Below are 19,231 nucleotides of genomic sequence, written 5' to 3'. Positions count from 1 at the left end.
CAATAACCCTGGATTGGGAAAATAGCATAGTTACTGAATTTCTTACCATGCAAGCATAAGGATTAGAGTTTGAGCTTCAGAACCTAAGAAACAATGGGTGTTATGAAATATATGTTTCATTGCTGGGGAAACATAGACAGATGGATCCACAAGGTTTGTTGTCTAGGCAGCCTCAGCCTACTCAGTGAGCTCCCAACCAATAAGAAGCTTTGCCTCAAAAAACAAACAAAATGGCCAACAATAAACAAAACAGAAACAAAAAACCAAGCAACAACAAAAAAACCTCAAGTTGGATGTCATCTGAAGAACAACATCCAAGATTGTCTTCTAGCCTCCACATATATGCACACAGATGTGCAAACATACCCATAAACAAATATGCACCTACACACACACACACACACACACACACACACACACGAAAGCATTGGGCATGCATTACTTTACAAAGACGAGGAGAGAGAGAGGACAGGACAGAAAAGGAGAGAAAATGGAAAGCTATGGAAAAGACAAAATTGATCATAATGTATGATAGAAAAGGGCTCAATATACCATTTATAGTTCATGGTTGTAAGTTTCCACTATGGCATGTAAATATGTAAACAGATGACTGTTTAAGCTTATGTGATGGAAAGGAAATCAATGAGTATATAGTGAGATTGGAGGAACAAATCCATATGACGATTATTGGCATACGGAAATAAATTATGATGATTCCTATATCTGGCCACCTCAGATTGCCTCAAGTTTCTTGTTCCTACTGTAGAGACAGGGGAGTATGATCAGAAGGGAATGATCTGGTTAGTTTAATTCTGGTTTGGATGAATGTGGAGAAATAACTCAAGTGTGTATGCCTCTCTCTCCATCGCCTTCCCTCCTCCTCCCGGTCTCTGTCTCTCTTTTTGCCTTTCTGTCTTTTTGTCTCTGCCCCCCCTCACCCCCTCACTCTCGTGTGTGTTTGTGAATCTCTTACAAGTGCTGAGAATATATATGAGAACACTTATATCTTTTAAAATAATCCCAGAAACCTATCTACAGAATTTAATACTTTATTTCGACTTACTTTCCTTTGCTTTCTTTTTGTGTCAAAGTAGAGATAGCTGGTTTTAAACTCTGGGTTGTGTATTACCAGGTTTTATTATTCATTGATTGCATTTCAGGACAAATGATGGTAATTATGAAATACTGGCTGAAATGGAAGCACTGGTCCTGAAAGGCTCACCACCATTGGCTGTTACAAGTTCATCTCTAAAATCCCACGTCCTTACCCAGCTCTAATTGTCTCAGTCGTAGGCAATAGGCTCCAGAGTTCTGGCTTTCCCCCTCTGTTGACCCTTTGCTGACCTACATCCCTGTTTTCTACTCACAGCTTGAGGGTGGACATAGATGGAGGATTCTGAGAGAGGTCTCCAGGTAGAAGGCTTTCCGCAGCTTTCTCCAGGCTAGAGCCATCTCTTTCCAGGCAGGAGGCAAACTCCAAAATCCAATGGAAGCAGGTCAGTGGGCGGATGGTCTCCAACTGCTCTCTGACCAGATGGACTTTGATATTAGAAGAGGGGGAGGCTTTGGAAAGGGGATTGTGGACTGGCGACTATAAGTAGATGTAGGTAAAATCCCAGAGCCTGATTTGTTAGGAACAGTGCCTTAAATAGTGAAAAAATTGAAGGAGAGAAGCAGAGAAAGGAAGGGTGGCAAAGGAAACTGGAAGTGAAGTGAAGGGAAAAGAGGATGGAAGGAGGGAATTGAAAAGAAAGAAGACAAATGTTTTCCTGAGCTCATTTTGTAAGCCTTTATTCCACCCCAGGTTTACCAGAATGAATTGCTCTGTAGAAGGGCAGTAACAGAGCTAGTTTGAATATAAACTGTTTATATCCAAAACTGGGTTGGATATAAAATGTTCTTCAGATGTCCACACGTTTGAACACTTGACCCCCAGCTGGTGGTACTACCATAGAAAGTTATGGTACCTCTGGGACATGGAAGGCAGTTAGCAGACATAGGACCACTGGCACAGGCTAATCACCACAGATAACTTTTTTAATATATTTATAGATGTTTGGGCATGTATACTGTTTGGAATGAATGCATTTTCATGTGTAGTAACATTATTGTTGTTATTTGTTGTGCTGAGACTCAAACCCAGGGCCTTTCATCATTCTATACAAAAGCCCTACCACTTAGCTACTATGCCTTCAGCTCAAATGCATTTTTGATTTATGCACATGTATGAAATGTGCAATATTGTCTTTATTTTATTCCCATTCATAATCATATTTTTAATAATTCAACCAGCTGGTTATAAGATCTTCTCTTCCAGGTTTCCACCATTTAAAAGTGGGTGTCAATGTGTTTTTCATAGCCATACCTACAGGGGAGACAGTGACAAACACAAGTAAATTAGAGAGGGCAAGGAGGTGGGGTGGATGGACTCAGTCTTACAGAAAGTGCTGTGGCAAGTTTCCTCTGTTCTTGCACTCTCATTGAGTATTAAGTGAGAAATATGAACACAGAGAAAGCACACTGTGGTAAGCAAGCAAAAGAGAAGATGTCCTTACCAAGGTATGACAGGGCCAACCTGAATGACAGAGGGGACTGGACCGACTGCTTTATCTGCCTTAAGCTTTCTACTTTATGCCATCTCTCCTCTAATTTGTAGGTGTAGAATGTTTTCTCTTCCCCAAATGTTTTCTCAGAATTGGTTTGAACTAGACATAATTAATTCCTTCTTGAATGTTCTTCAAGTTCTTGTCTGTTATGTCACCCTACAAACCCAAGGTAAAGATATTCTATTTTGGAGGGTATCTTCATTTTTCTTTGTAGAATGTTGACAACTTTTTTTGCATATATATGTGTGTGTGAGGGAGTGTCAGGTGTGTGCAGGTGCCCATGGAGGTCAGGAGAGGGTGCTGGATCCCTTGAAGCTGGAATTAGAGGCAACTATAAGTGGTCCTATGTGGGTGCTGGGAACTGAACTCTGGTTCTCCGGAAGAAGAGCAAACATTTGTAATCCCTGATCCATCTTTCCAGCCTTGAGGGTATCTTATCAGGGAGATGTGTCAGAGTATCTTACAGAGATGCAGAGGCAGGCCAACTGCTCAGAGTCAGCCATGCTGTTGGTCTGTGGGCATTAGGTGTTGATTTCCCCAAAGCCTGGGTAATGCTCTTCAGCTTTTCTCATTTTCAGTTTTACCTTTGGGAGCACTATGGGCTACAGTCTTCATGACTGCAATTCTATTTTGGCGGGTTGTACGATTTGAAGTTTTGGTGAAGCACCAAACATGAGGAGCTTTCTAGAGTGGGAAGCAAAATAAGTACATTTTGAATAACTCCAGGAGAAGAAGTGAGTGATTACGACTTCTTTTATTTAAAGGGATGATTATTCTGATGATCATATCATGTGTTTTCTTAAGCAGACAGACAAGCAAAGATATGCTCAAGCCCAGAAAAGCATGAAGGGAGTGGGAGGGAGATAATCTCCCACTAGTAACCCCAGTGATTGCTTGCATCTCTGGGGCATAGAGTGGGAGGGCTGAAGAGCAGTTACCAATTACTCTTTGAGATGGCTGATAGTAGGAAGATATTGGTGTTGCAGTAGCAACGAAAGAGAATGTTAAAAGAGAAAATATATAGAGTAGAATAAATGGAAACGAAGACCAATTCTGTGGGTGGGATACTTCAGGGGCTGTAGAGATGCTCCAGAGAGCAGGGACTGAGGATAGAGACAGCCAAAGCTTTGGAAAACACAAAGCATAGGTATAGTTGTGAATAGGCAGAGCCCTGTAAAATGGAAAATGTGTGTGTGTGTGTGTGTGTGTGTGTGTGTGTGTGTGTGTGAAAGAGAGAGAGAGAGAGAGAGAGAGATAGAGAGAGAGAGAGGCTATCACCATGTGAAACTTGGAAAAGCAGGATGGCAGAAGGCAGACACTGAGACAATGGAAAGCAAATGAGCTGCTCAGAAAACATCTGCAGTCCAACCAGGCAGGTTTCCTGGTCCTGGAGACTGTACAGGTTATTTGTACTGGGAGAATTCTGTCTTGTTTTCATCATTTGGTCACGATGCTGGTGGAACCCATTTGAGAGTCTCCCATTTGAGTCTGCTGCTTCAGGCGTCAAGTGTTCCTGCATTGTCCAGTTTATGGAATTGTCCAGGAAGGGCCAGGCGCTGATCCACCTTGTGTTTGCTTGGAGAGCCAGTCTAATTATAGGAAAGAGACCGAGTCAGAACCACAGGGGGTTCCTTTCAGTGGAAAGTCAGTAGGGGTCACAGGGCAGACTGTTTCTCATTGGGTGCCATGGATCACTGATGTTAACTACCAAAGTTCCACAAAGGAGAATGAGTGACAGCAAGTGATTATCTATGGGAGTTGAGTTATCAAAAAGAGACCCAAAGGATAGAGTATGATAATGTTCTGTAGGCACTGGTTACTGCATCCATATGTGGTTTCCCTGCCTGAGGAGCAGATAGATGTGAAGGAAACTAGGAACCATAAACCAAATGCATGTAGTTCAATCTATCTTGTTCTGAGAAACTGGAGACCTTAGAGTAACTGTAGCTGCCTCTGCCCACAAACCAAACCATAATAACTGATTTTAATGATAGCAAAGTGGGCAAAATTATAGCCTAAATGGAAAAGAGCCACTAACAAATTCAAAGAAGATCTACATTAACTCCCGAATTAACAGACCATGAGTAAACTGCTAAGAGAAGGAGGGCAATCATGCATGTGAAAGAGCTTAACAAAGAACTAGAAAACAAAAATGGACAAACGGAAGTTTCAAAATTGAAAAGATTAATAAATCAAATAAAAACTCATTTGAATCTTCACCAGTAAAGTGGGTCAACTGGAGGGTATCAGAGTTTGAAGATCGGCAAATATGAATATTCAGATGGTAATAAAGAAAATTAAGAAATTAAAACAGATACTGTAAGACTTCTGAGCTACCATTAAAAGGCCAAATTTATGATTCAGAAAAAGAGAAGAAGGAGGATAGTAGATACAAGTAAAGTAATAGAAAAGAGTTCCCCAAATCTTAGGAAAGAGATACAAGAGGGTACAAGAACCCTAGACACATGGGTTTATATGTAACACGGTGCCTCGAAGCTTCCCATAGTCTTTACTCTTCCTGTGTGTTTAGTGTGTTAACATAATACAACATGGCTCTTCTCCCTTTCCTTATTTGTGGTTTTCAAAGTCTTCACAACCATGAGAAGATGGAAAAGACTGAATCTCATTAGAAGAGTAGATAAGTCAACAAAGATAGAAAGGTGATGGGAGATGTCATTTTTAAATATGTTTCTCTTATTGATTAATGAATAAAGCACCGTTGACCAATAGGAAAGCAAGATAGGCAGGAGTAGGAGACAAGGAGGAGAGAGGAAGTAGTAGGGAGGAGTCAACATGGAGAGACTGGAGAGAGCAGAACGCTGGGCCCTCTCTCTGATAAGATAAGTGGAAATACGTAGATTAATAGAAATGGGTTAATCATTAAGATAGAGCTAGCCGATAAGAAATTAGTACCTGGCCAACAGCATTATATCAAATACAGAGTCTCTGTGTGTTGTTTGTAGCTGGCACGGCAGTGGGCTCAGGTAGGCAGGAAAAAAAACTACTCCTAACAGAAAGGGTCAAATATCACAAAACCACTAGCAAATGGAAGGTATTACTCTGATGTTAATGGCATCAAGTGTGCAATTAAAAGACCTGAACTAGTGTATCTAATACCCACCCCCAAACACAACACAACAAAATGACTTGGTTGCTGCTTCCTAGATGTGCACCTAATTGGCTAAGAAAAACACATTCTAAGTAAAAATATAGAAATGTTATCCCCAGTCAACAGAATCAGAAAGAAATCAGGAGAATCTACACTCACTCATATCTAACAAAATCGATGTTAAAACAAAATTAGTGAGATGTGGTAAAGAAGGTCACATAATTTATATGGGTAATGGAACAAATCTAGCAAGACTATATAATGATGATAAAGATGAACACACGAATGTTCAACATACCCAGTTTTATAAAACAATATAATCAGTTTATAAGAGTACATAGATATTGCCATTATCAGACAATTTAAGATAAGCATAATTGACACATTAGTAACACTGCATGATTTTAATGCCTTATTCTCACCAACAAATGTGTCATCTATAAAAATATAAACAGAGAAACATCAGAGTAAAATAAAATTGTAGATCAAGAGTTAACAGCTAGCTAGAGAATATGACACCCAAAGATTCAGAATATATATTCTTTTCTGCATCTTACAGAAATACATCCAAAATAGATATTTTAGGTTAAAGATCAAATTTCCTTAAATACAGGATTATACAAATGTGTTCATATTCATGTAATTTAGTAAACTACCCACAACACAGCTTTTCACAGAAAAGATCTGAGCCATTAATAATACTCTGTTATGTATTTTATTTAGTTCTGGAAAGCCTTTTGCCACTGCCTTAGCTCATGTGATGTGAAAGAGAATAAGTAAGTACTTTATGAAATAGAAATACATTTCTCACTCCTGAAGACTACAGAGTCCAAGAGATGGTGTCAGCAGGTTTTTGTACATATTAATGTCACGGTCCTCACGTGGTTATTTTCATATATCCTTACACAAAACCAGGGCAAACAGGCTCCTTTGATGTCTCTCCTTAAGGCACTAATCTCAGGAGGTGCCATTATCATGATGTGATCGTCTCATCAATCATCTACAGACTATCACTTTGAGGATGGAGATTTCAATATACAAATTTCAGGGTAGATAAGAAAACTCATCATGGCAGCACTATTACTTCAGATACTCTGTTCTGTTTTCACCTACTGATATTTTAATTACAGTATGTCACACCTTTTGAAATTATTCCATGGTTCTTTGAAGATTTTATGGTGTCACTCCACTTTCTTTCTAGTTGCATTTTAGTTTAGGAAATCTCTGTTGGCATGTGCTTCCATGCACTAATTCCTTCCTCAGTTGAATGCCCTTCCTGTTTCTGTCGTGTTTATTTTTTTGACTTCTAGCACTTCTTTGATTCTCTATGAGAGATTCTTTATCTTATTATAGTACTTATGTAATATTTATGTGTTCTTTCTTCATTAGAGTCTTTAGCATATGAAACATAGTTATTTTAAACTGCTTGATAATGACGATAGTTACATATTCGAGTCTGGTTCTTATGTGTGCTTTGTCTCTTCAGATATTACTTTCTATTTAACTTTATCATCTTTTGTGATTTTTTTTAATGAAACCTGCTGTGTGATATATAAGATGATGTATGATGATTTCTGAGGCAAAGAGACCTTTAGTATGAGATTTTATGCTAGCCTAGTTAGAAATGGGCTCTGTTTAATATTTTCCATAGCTTAAGAACTAGATAGTTAAAAATTTCCAGGTGTGTTTTGTTTTGATTTGTTTTTGACAGTGTTGCTACTAAGTGAGCTGACCTAAAATTCATGATCCCTTTTCCTTAGCCTCCCATGGTGGATATTTACCTTTGACTTGCCCTCAGAATCCTTTTAAAAACTAGAATTGGGGGTACATGACTTTTTAAAACTATAATTTATTATCTATTTAGTGTGTGTGTGTGTGTGTGTGTGTGCATATGTGTGTGTACGTGTGTGAGTGCATATGTGTGTGTATAGGTGTGTGTGCACATGTGTGTGTGAGTGCATATGTGTGTGTGTGCATGTGTGTGTAAGTGCATGTGTGTGTGCGGGGGCATATGTGTGCACACATGTATGTGTGTAAGTGTGTGTGTGAGTGTGTGTGTGTGTGTGTGTATGAATATGCATAGCATTCATGCAGAGGCCAGAGGACAATTTTCATGAGTCAGTTCTCTTCCTTTCAGGGTACAACCTCAGGCTTGGTGAAATTGCCACCCATTGAGCCATGTCTACAGCCTGGCAGCTCTTCTAACCATAAAGCTATAGATGCACAATGTTGTCCTAGAACCTAATGATTGACATCAGTCTTTTAGTGTGTAACTCTGGAGTGGGACTCACAGTTACTTTTCAGATAGAGTAACTTAAGAAACAAAACAAAGCCATACAAACAAAACACCCCTGTCTGCTCTCTTTGCCAGCTTCAGCCTAGCTTTGGAAGCCCCCCTTTTTGTTATCTGTTCTTTTTTATTGTTTTCTACCTCAGTTGAGGTAGAAGAGTAGGGGGTGCCCCACCCAATATTGGGCTTTGCATAGTCATTCTCCCTGGAGAACAGATTCCTGTAAATTCTGCTTTTTTTTTTTTTTTTGTTTTTGTTTTTGTTTTTGAGAAACAGGAACAAGGTGATCTAAACTTTGGTAATGTAGGATGATCTTACAAATAAGACAAAAGTTGAGGAGTCATCTTAATGGTGGCCTCCAGGGACTTTTCCTTTTTATGTTAGCTCATACATAACCTCCAACCTCCAGTAATTTGTCAATGTTACTGTTTAAATGTTCCTGCTAGTTATGGAGCCTGGGGATTCTGCTCCAGGTAAGAGCTTGTTAGCACCTGTTAGGATTCACCTGTCTCTGAGTTTCAGGATGACAATTCACTCTGCAACTTCACTTCTCTGCTGGATTCAAGGAAAATAATTTATTTTAGTTTGTTCAGCTTCTTACTGCAGGGATAAGAGAGAAAACTTCCAAGTTTGACTACAAGACATGTCTTGTTTAATATGTCCTTCCCCACCACCTTTGCACACAGAATTTTGTGTACTTAAATTCCTCCCCCCTTTGAACAAATCCTTTGAAGAAGGGTTCCTAGGTCAACATGTATATATATTTTAAGTGTATGCCAATAAGATAGCGTCAATTTATGGTTTAATGTTTCATAAAACCATTTTCAAGATGTTTGTCATTTAACTTCTGAAAAGTTAAAATAATATTCACTGAATCTGAAAACTGGGAGGATGAAGAGAGACATTCCATGGAGAAAAACTTCTCCCTCACCCTAAGAGTTCATTAGAATATCCATCCAAATCTTGCTCAGGGTTCATTCCGGAACACCAGTTAGATAGATGCTGCTCTGGATTATAAGAAATTCAGGAGAAATTCTAATTACCCACTTCTCCCTCTTCTTTGGGCATACTCTTCCCAGTTAGATACCAGGATCAGAGGAGAACTTCTCTATCAAGACAGCTAGTAAACAAGGGGTGGTGGTGGTGGTATTTGACCCATGTTTGACCTCCACCTGAAGCCATTTCCAAGATAGCATATTCCCCAAATGCAGAGTGTATTTTATCAGACAGGGAAATTTGAGAATTTCTCCTTGAACATAAAAGCTGGGCAAACTTCATCGGTGGGTGACTGTAAGGGGAGGTTGCTACACAGGCTTGCTACTTATTGATGAGTATTTATTTATTTGTTTATTTATTTATTTTAGTTTTCATATCGATCCCAGTTCCCTTTCCCTTCCTTCCTCTCTCCCTCTCTGCCTCTCTTCCCTTCCTTCCTCCCTCCCTTTTCCCTCTGTCCCACCCTCCCATACCCCTCCCTCCCACCCCATCCACATGTAGGGTGATGCCTTCCAGGAGGGGTCATCTAAATCTGTCAAGTCATTTGGAGTAGGGACTAGGCTTTCTCTCCTGTCTCTAGGTTAAGGGAGTATCCCTCCATGGGGAATGTGCTCCCAAAGTCCTTTGTATACCAGGGATACATCCTGGTTCCACTGTCTGAGATCCCTTAGACTGCCCAGGCCTTCTAACTGAGACCCATGTTCAGGGGGTCTGAGTTGATTCAATGCTGGATTTCCAGCTATCAGTCTGGGGGCCCGCTAGCTCCTCCTTGTTCAGGTCAGCTGTCTCTATGTGTTTCTGTAGCCTGGTCTTGTCCTCCCTCTCTGCACCTGAATTCCAGGAGTTTGGCTCAGTGTTTAGCTGTGGGTGTTTGCTTCTGTTTCCATCAGCTACTAGATGAGGGCTCTATGATGGTGGATGAGGTAGTCATCAATCTTGTGATCAGGGAAAAACATTTATGGTAGCCTTTACACTGTTGCTCAAATTGTTAGTTGGAGTCAGTCTTGTAGGTCTCTGGACATTTCTCGAGTCAGTTTTCTCTTCAAGCCTATAATGGCCTACCTATTGATGAGTTAAGTTCTGAGTACAGATGAATTTTGCCTTTGCCTCCAAGACCTTTGCCAGTATCAGAGCAAGGTCCAGTTAAGAATTACTAAAGGTAAATGGCAGCATTCCCAAAGTTATCCTCTACATCTGTACCTCTTGGGGCTTGTGGGATAGAAGGAGAGTGCTTCTTTCTGGAAAGTTTTTGGTGAGGTAAAAGTCCCATAGAATCTCATACGTGCAGGTGTGCTTCAGAACCAGTTTTATGCAATATTGATTTTCTGAAAAAGTGGCACCAAGTGCAAAGACATCTGAAAAAGTCCTAGCAGAAAGATTGGGCTTGCTCCTTCTTAAAAAGCCACATCTGCAGAGAGCTGGGACACAGGTTTGTCTATCAAACTCTAATACCCAAGAGCCTACAGAGTGCACCCATATTGCTTAATCACACTAACACAGTATCTGGTACACAATGCTCATTCAAAAATTACTTTTCATTATTATTTTTAGTTGTTATAAAAAATAACAGGCTTCACCTTAACAAGAGGATCTAATGGGCCCCCAGACTGATAGCTGGGAAACCAGCATTGGATTGAGTAGACCCCATGAACATGGGTCTCAGTTAGACGGTCTGGGCAGTCTAAGGGACCTCTGACAGTGGAACCAGGATGCATTCCTGGTGCATGAAAGGACTTTTGGAGCACATTCCCTATGGAGGGATACTCCCTTACCCTAGAGGCAGGAGGGAAGTCCTAGTCCCTACTCCAAACGACTTGACAGATGCCTCCTGGAAGGCATCACCCTCCATGTTGAGTGGGGAATAGATGGAATGGGAGGGTGGTGATGGGGGCATGGGAGGGAGGGAGAGGGAACTGGGATCGATATGTAAAATAAGAAAAAAATATTTATAGATATAATCAACTCAAAACAAAACAAAACAGGCTTCTCCTGGGATTAAAGGCGTTGGTGGCCCACGCCTTTAATCCCAGCACTCGGGAGGCAGAGGTAGGTGGATCTCTATGGGTTTGAGGCAAGCCTGGTTGACTGAGTGAGTTCCAGGTCAGCCTGGACTACATAGAGAAACCCTGTCTTGAAAAACAAACAAACAAACAAACAAAAATAACAGGTGTCATTCTGCTATCTATCTATCTATCTATCTATCTATCTATCTATCTATCTATCTATCATCACTATACTTTGATCATGTTTGGCCATCCATACCCTCTCTTCCTCCCCACTTCTGCTGATCCTTCTTTCCACCTAGATTCCTATGTGGGAGAGAAATCACAAACTATTTATTAGAGTGTTATTCAGTAATGGATGTGGTAGAATGACTGACAGATATTCTTAATGAAGAAGGTTTGCACTTATAAGGATATTTTATAATTTATTTTTAGCAAACTGCATGGTAGGAACCTTTAGGAGGACCAGCCCTCCTCTTAGCAAATGTAATTTTCCAGTTGCTCTTTCTTTTCAACTCCTAAATCAAGGCAAATTATTCCTTCCAATCTCAGCAGAATGAGATTTCTAAGAACCTGCCTAATCACTCCTGTTGTTCATGTGTGTGTGGGGGCAACTGTCTCTAAATGTGGAGGCCTCACATACAGTGAGTTAGCTGTCAAGGATCTTTGGTTAATACCTGTTCCTATAATGATCATTACAGAATTAGCTGATTCATATCATTTAAGATGCAGAGAAAGAAACAGAAAAATATGCTTTCTGTGAAGAAAAGCAAACTGACCTTATAAAGACACACAATATCATTTGGAAATGGTAAATGGAAATGTAGGTATGCACTCATAAGGTATACCTGAAATACGGTGACAGAACAATTTGAAAGGATGGTAAGAAATACACTACCCAAAAAAGCATAAAAACATGAGAATCAGAAAAACAAAACAAAACAACAAAACAGATGTTATGATCAAGGAATTACTAGAGATCTAAGGGATCAAAATTAACAATGGGAGGCGGCCCTCCCCTGACCTTTGGGCCGCTTTCCCTGCTTTCTGCCTGAGGTGAGTCTGGAACCAGCCCAGGCCAAATCTCACCCCCCACATCCTTTTCTGGGAACTCCCTGGATCAGCTCCACATCTTGACCCCCCCATACCCTTGGCCTGAGTGGTCCAGTCCTGTTACTAAGGACCATCCAACACCCAGAGCCTGCCTCCCCCTTATCATTGACCCTGCTGTGGCCTCTGCTTGAGAGACCTCCAAGAGAGCTCATATCATCCAGAGTTCCTGACATTGAACTCCTGACCCACCTACACCCACCAGGAGAGCAGGGTAGAGAGAGAGAGACTCCACCTGCACCCACTGCAAGACACAATGGGAAGACAGTAATATAAGAAAATGCCCAACAATAGAAAGACAACAGAATGACACCACCAGAATCTAGGGACTCTACACCAACTAGACCTGGACACACCAAAGCAGATGAAGCAGAAGAGAATGATCTAAAAAATAACTTAATGAAAATTATAGAGGTCCTCAAAGATGATATGGAAAATCCCTTAAAGAAAAAACAAACAAAAATAGGAAGAAATAGAGGAAAAGACCAAGCAAAAAATGCAAGAGATGAACAAATCTTTTAAAGAAAGCAAGGACAGCCAAGAAAACAAACAAACAAACAAACAAACAAACAAACACAAAAATGACAAGAGCAAAACAACAACAACAACAACAAAATCTCCAATCAAACAGATGAAGGAAACAATTTAAACAGTTCAAGACCTGAAAACTGAATTAGAGAAAATAAAGAAAACACAAACTGAAGAAATGTTAGAAATAGAACTGGGTAAATGATCAGGAACTACAGATGCTAGCATAACCAACAGAATACAAGAGATCGAAGAGAGAATCTCAGGTGCTGAAGATAAATTAGAGGAAATAGATTCATCAACCAAAGAAAATTATAAATCCAACAAATCCTTAACACAAAACATCCAGGAAATGTGGGACACCATGAAAAGACCAAACCTAAGACCAAGAGGCATAGAAGAAGGCAAAGAAGCCCAGCTCAAAGATGCACAAAACATATTCATTACAATAATTGAAGAAAACTTTCCCAATCTGAAGAAGGACATGCCTAGAAAAGTACAAGAAGCATACTGAACACCAAATAGACTAGACCAAAGAAAAAAGACCCCTGGGCACATAATAATCAAAACAGAATAAAGAAAGAATATTAAAAATTGAAGGAAAAAGGCCTGGTAACATATAAAAGCAAACCTATCAAAATTACATCTGACTTTTCCATGGAAACTCTGAAAGCCAGAAGGTCCTGGATAGAAGTTCTATACACACTTACAGCCCAAGGATGCCAGCCCAGGCTACTATACCCAGCAAAATTCTTAATCACTATAGATGGAGAAAACAAGACATTCCATGACAAAACCAGATTTTCACAATATACATCCCCAAATCCAACCCTACAGAAAGTTATGGAAGGGAAACTCCAACCCAAGGAAGTTAACTACAGTAAAAAACACATAGGTAATAGATAATCCCACTTTGCCAGAACTCAAAAAAAAAAAAAAAAAAAAAAAAAAGCGAGTCAAATTTACTCACAATACGACCTCCAATAACAAATACAGAACAAACAAAAATTAGCAATCAATGGTCCTTCCCTTCCCTCAATAGTAATGGTCTTAACTTGCCTATAAAAAGACACATAATATGAAGACAGAGCCCATCCTTCTGCTGCATCCAAGAAACACATCTAAGTTTCAAAGATAGACACTTCCTCAGGGTAAAGGGTTGGGAAAAGATCTTCCAATCAGATGGACTCAAGAAGCAAGCAGGTGCAGCTATCCTACTATCTAACAGGTTAGACTTCAAACCAAAATCAATCAAAAGAGATGAAGAAGGTAATTTCATATTCATCACAGGAAAAATCCAAATGCACCAAATACAAAGGCATCCACATTCACAAGAGAAACATTACTAAAACTCTAATCTCACATAAAACCTCACAGTGGGAGATTTCAGCACCCCACTCTCACCCCGAGACAGGATAACCATACAGAAACTTAACAAAGAAAAAAAGAACAGAAGTTATGTCCCAATTGGGTTTAACAGACATCTATAGAACATTCAATTCAAACACAAAAGACTACACTTTCTCAGCTCCACATGGAACCTACTCTAAAACTGACCACATACTCAGCAACATAACAAACCTCAACAGATTAAAAAAAATTGTAATAACCTCCTGTATCTTATCAGGCTACCATGCTTTAAAGTTGGAATGCAACAACAACACAAACTGCAGAAACCCTACAAACTCATGGAAAGTGAACAATACACAATTGCACCATTCCTGGGTTAAGGAAGAATTAAAGAAAGAAATTAAAGACTTCCTAGAATTCAGTGAGAATGAAGACACAATGTACCCAAACTTATGGGACAATTTGAAAGCAGTGCTAAGAGGAAAGTTCATTGCACTAAGTGCCCATATGAAGAAAACAGAGGATAGTCACATTAGAGAATTAACAGAACAACTGAAAGCCCTAGAACAAAAAGAAGCAAACTCACCCTGGAGGAGTAGATGCCAGTAAATAACCATTTTGAGGGCTGAAATCAATAAAGTAGAAACTAGGAAAACAATACAAAGAATTAATGTAACAAAGAGTTGGTTCTTTGAGAAAATCAACAAGATAGACAAACCCTTATCCAAACTAACCAGAAAGAAGAATGAGAACATGCAAATCAGAAAATAAGAAATGAAAATGGGGACATAACAATGGACAATGAGAAAATCCAGAAACTCTTCAGGTCATACTTTGAAAACCTGTACTCCACAAAATTTGAAAATTAAAGGAAATGAACAAATTTCTGGATAGGTATCACTTACCAAAACTAAATCATGGACAGATAAGCAACTTAAATAGACTTATAACCCCTAATGACATAGAAAAGTCATCAAAAGACTCCCAACCAACAAAAGCCCAGGGCCAGATGGCTTCAGTGCAGAATTCTACTAAACATTCAAAGAACAGCTAATACCAATACTCCTCAAATTGTTCCACACAATAGAAGCAGAAGGTTCACTGCCAAACTCTTTTTACGAGGCTACAATTACCTTGGTACCCAAGCCACAGAAAGACACAACCAAGAGAGAAAAATACAGACCAATGTCCCCGATGAACACTGATGCAAAAATACTCAATAAAGTACTGGCAAATTGAACCCAAGAACACATCAGAGAAATCATCCACCATGACGAAGTAGGCTTTATCCCAGGAATGCAGGTATGGTTTAACATATGAAAAATCTATCAATGTAATCCACAATATAAACAAATTGAAAAAAAATATGATGATCACACTATATGCTGAAAAAGCCTTTGACAAAATCCAACACCCCTTCATGATAAAGGTCATGGAGAGATCAGGAATAATAGGAACATACCTAAACATAATAACAACAATATACAGTAAACCACCAACCAACATCAAAGTAAATTGAGAGAAACTTAATGTGATTTCTCTAAAATCAGGAACAAGACAAAGCTATCCACTATCTCTATATCTCTTCAATATTGTACTTGAAATTCTAGCTAGAGCAAAATAAGACAACAAAAGGAGATCAAGGGAATACAAATTGGAAAGGAAGAAGTCAAACTTTCACTACTTGCAGATGATGTGGTAGTTTACACAAGTGACTGGAAAAACTCTACCAGGGAACTCCTACAGCTGATAAACACTCAGCAAAGTGGTAGGTTACAAGACTAAAAAAAAAAAAAAAAAAAAAAAAAAAAAAAAATCAGTAGTCCTACTATATACAGATGATAAAGGTGTTGAGAATAAAATCGTAGAAACATCACCCTTTACAATAGCCACAAACAACATAAAATACCTTGGGTAACGCTATCCAAACAAATGAAAGACCTATATAGCAAGAACTCTGTGTCTTTAAAGAAAGAAATTAAAGAAGATACCAGAAAATAGAAAGATCTCTTATACTCTTGGATAGGTAGGATCAACATAGTAAAAATATCAATCTTGCTAAAAGCAATCTACAGATTCAATGCAATCTCCATCAAAATCCCAGCACAATTCTTCACTGACCTTGAAAGGATAATAATCAACTTTATATGAAAAAAAAAAAAGGATAGCCAAAACAATCCTGTACAATAAAGGAACTTCAGGAGACATCACCATCCCTGACTTCAAGCTCTATTATAGAGCTATAGTCCTGAAAGAAGCCTGGTATTGGCACAAAAATAGACAGATAGACCAATGGAATCGAATCAAAAATCCTGATATTAACCTACACACTTACAAACCCCTGATTTTTCACAAAACAGCTAAAATTATACAATGGGAGGAGGAAAGCATCTTCAACAAATGGTGCTGGCATAATTAGATGATGGTGTGTAGAATACTGCAGCTAGACCCATGTCTATCACCACGCAGAAAACTTAAGTCCAAATGGATCAAAGACCTTAACATAAATCTGGCCTCTTAAAAGAGAAATTGGGAGATACACTTGAATGAATTGGTACAGGAGACCTCTTCCTGACCAGTAGCATAGGCACTGAAATCAACAATTGATCAATGCTACTTCCTGAAACTGACATAGTCAACAAGACAAAATGTCAGCCCACAGAGTGGGAAAAGACCAACCCCACATCTGACAGAGGGCTGATCTCCAAAGTATACTGAAAAAAAAAAAAAAAAACTGAAGAACCTCATCATCAAAACACAAAATAACCTTAACAAAATGTGGGGCACAGAACTGAAGAGAATTCTCAATAGAGGAATCCAAAATGGATGAAAGACACTTCAAAAAGTGCTCAACATCCTTAGCCATCAGAGAAATGCAAATCAAGGCCACTGTGAGATACTATCTTGCTCTGTCAGAATGGCTAAAAAGCAGAAACAACAATGACAGTTCATGCTGGAGAGGATGTGGAGAAAGGGGAACACTCCTCCACTGCTGGTAGGAGTGCAAACTTGTACAACTATTTTGGTGATCAGTATGGTGGTTCCTCAGGAAAATGGAAATCAGTCTACCACAGGACCCAGCAATTCCACTCTTAGGCATATACCCAAAAGATCTACATCCATGCAACAAAGACATTTGTTCAACATTGTTTATAGTAGCATTGTTTGTAATAGCAAGAACCTGGAAGCATCCTAGATGCTCCTCAACTGAAGAATGGATAAAGTAGATGTGGTACATTTATACAGTAGAATACTACTCAGCAGAAAAAAAAAAACAAAACAAAAAAAAAAAAACAATGAAATCTTGAAATCCTCAGGGAAATGGATGGAATTTGAAGAAACCATCCTAGTGAGGTAACCTAGTCACAAAAATAGGAACATGGTATATACTCACTCTTATATGGATTTTAGATATAGAGCAAATGATCACCAGCCTATAATTCATACTGTCAGAGAAGCAGGATACAAGGAGGACCCTAAGAGAGTCATACAAGATCCCCACAGAAGGGGAAAGGGACAAGATCTCCTGAGCATATTAGTGCATTGAGGGTGGGGCAGTGATTGCAGAGGAAGTTAGGATAAAGAGAAGGAGAGAAGAGGAGGAGAGAGGAGACCATGAGGGACCAGAAAGATTGAATTGGGGGATGAATAGATGAGAGCAAGAAAAGAATAGAAGGAGCAATTATAGGCTCGAAGAGAAAACTGACACTGGAGAAATGTCCAGAGACCTACAAGGATGATTGTAACTAACAATCTTAGCAATAATGGAGAGGCTACCTTAAATGCCCTTCTCTGATAATGAGATTGATAACTAATGTATATGCCATCATAGAGAGTCCTCATCTAGTTCTATCTAGCTGATAGAAACAGAAGCAGACACCCACAGCTAAACACTGAACTGAACACCTGGAATCCAGTTGCAGAGAGGGAGGAGTGATAAGAAAAGAGTTCAAGTCCAGGCTACAGAAATCCACAGAGACAGCTGACCTGAACAAGGGGGAGCTCATGGACCCCAGACTGATAGCTGAGAAACCAGCATTGGACCAACCTAGAGCCCCAGAATCTGGATCTTAGTTAGAAGGCCTAGGCAGTCTATGGGACCTCTGATAGTGGAATCAGGATTTATCCCTGGTACATGAAAGGACTTTGGGAGCACATTCCCCATGGAGGGGTAGTCCCTTAACCTAGAGACAGGAGGGAGGGCCTAGGCCCTACTCCAAATGATTTGACAGATTTTGATGATCTCTCCCGGAAGGACTTCACCCTCCCTGTGGAGTGGTTGGGTAATGGGATGGAAGGGGTTGGTGGAACATGGGAGGATGGGAGGGAGAACTAGGATCAATATGTAAAATGAGAAAAAAAAAACAATAAAAGAATCAAAATAGAAGAAAAATATCAAATAAAATAAGACTTCTCCCCCTCAAAAAAGAAAAAAAAAATTAACAGTGAAGGGGCTAAACTTAGAAAAACAGTGTTTTTCAACCTCATGGATCATGGCCCCCACAGCGTCACATATCAGATACCCTGCATTTTAGATATTTGCATTATAACTCATAACAGTAACAAAATTACAGTTACAAAGTAGCAACAAAATAACTTTATGGTGGCAGGGGTTCACCACAATCTGAGGGACTGTATTAAGGGGTAGTAGCATTAGGGAGGTGAAGAACACCTATACTAGAAGGATTGAGAGTTTAAGCCAATACACATCTAATAACATAGCTTGCAGATATATAAAGCAAAAGTTGCTAGAACCATAATAAGATGAAATCTTTAAACTATGTTTTTAATTTATCTGCGATCACTTCAGAAAATTCTATCTTAAGCACCAAAATGCTGAGTCTCATAATTGCAAAAGCCCTAATTTGCAAAAGCAAATTAGAACTAATAAAATGGTACAAACATACAATGAATAAGTGATGCTTTCTGAAGAACACAATGATAAATTATCCCCAAAATATTTTTCTGAACAATTTTACTTAATAATTTATTCATTAATTAGTGGATAAGAGTCACATGCTCATAATAATTATCAAAGGAGGAACCCAAAGGGGTTTCATTAACACCATGTTGTACTTTTAAAAGCAAATGTTTAAATCTATAATGGCTCCCTCTATTGTGGCATCTCTTTTCTTTCTCTCCTCTATTTTCCCCCCACTCAATCCTTTTGCTCTCTCATGTCCTCCTTTCCCCTCCTCTTCTCCCCTTATCTTTCTCCTAACTCTCTCTTGCCTTCCCC

At 39.2% G+C, this 19,231-nt stretch overlaps 1 protein-coding gene across 2 annotated transcripts in view; it reads right to left on the bottom strand.

The window, feature by feature from the left end:
• The window catches only part of Agxt2 (alanine--glyoxylate aminotransferase 2), a 35,817-nt gene extending 34,332 nt beyond the window's left edge, over nucleotides 1-1,485 (bottom strand). For both annotated transcript variants that reach the window (XM_051182545.1, XM_051182547.1), the window contains exon 1: nucleotides 1,368-1,485. In XM_051182545.1, the coding sequence (XP_051038502.1) occupies nucleotides 1,368-1,452 (85 nt within the window). In that variant the 5' untranslated portion in view covers nucleotides 1,453-1,485. The remainder of the gene's footprint in view (nucleotides 1-1,367) is intronic.
• Between the last annotated feature and the right edge of the window lie 17,746 nt (nucleotides 1,486-19,231).

The sequence above is a fragment of the Phodopus roborovskii genome, unplaced genomic scaffold (genome assembly GCF_943737965.1).
Source record: "Phodopus roborovskii unplaced genomic scaffold, PHOROB, whole genome shotgun sequence".
In the NCBI taxonomy this organism is placed as follows: Eukaryota; Metazoa; Chordata; class Mammalia; order Rodentia; family Cricetidae; genus Phodopus; species Phodopus roborovskii.
The sequence above is the reverse complement of the archived record's forward strand: the minus strand, read 5'-3'. Positions and strand labels throughout refer to the sequence as shown.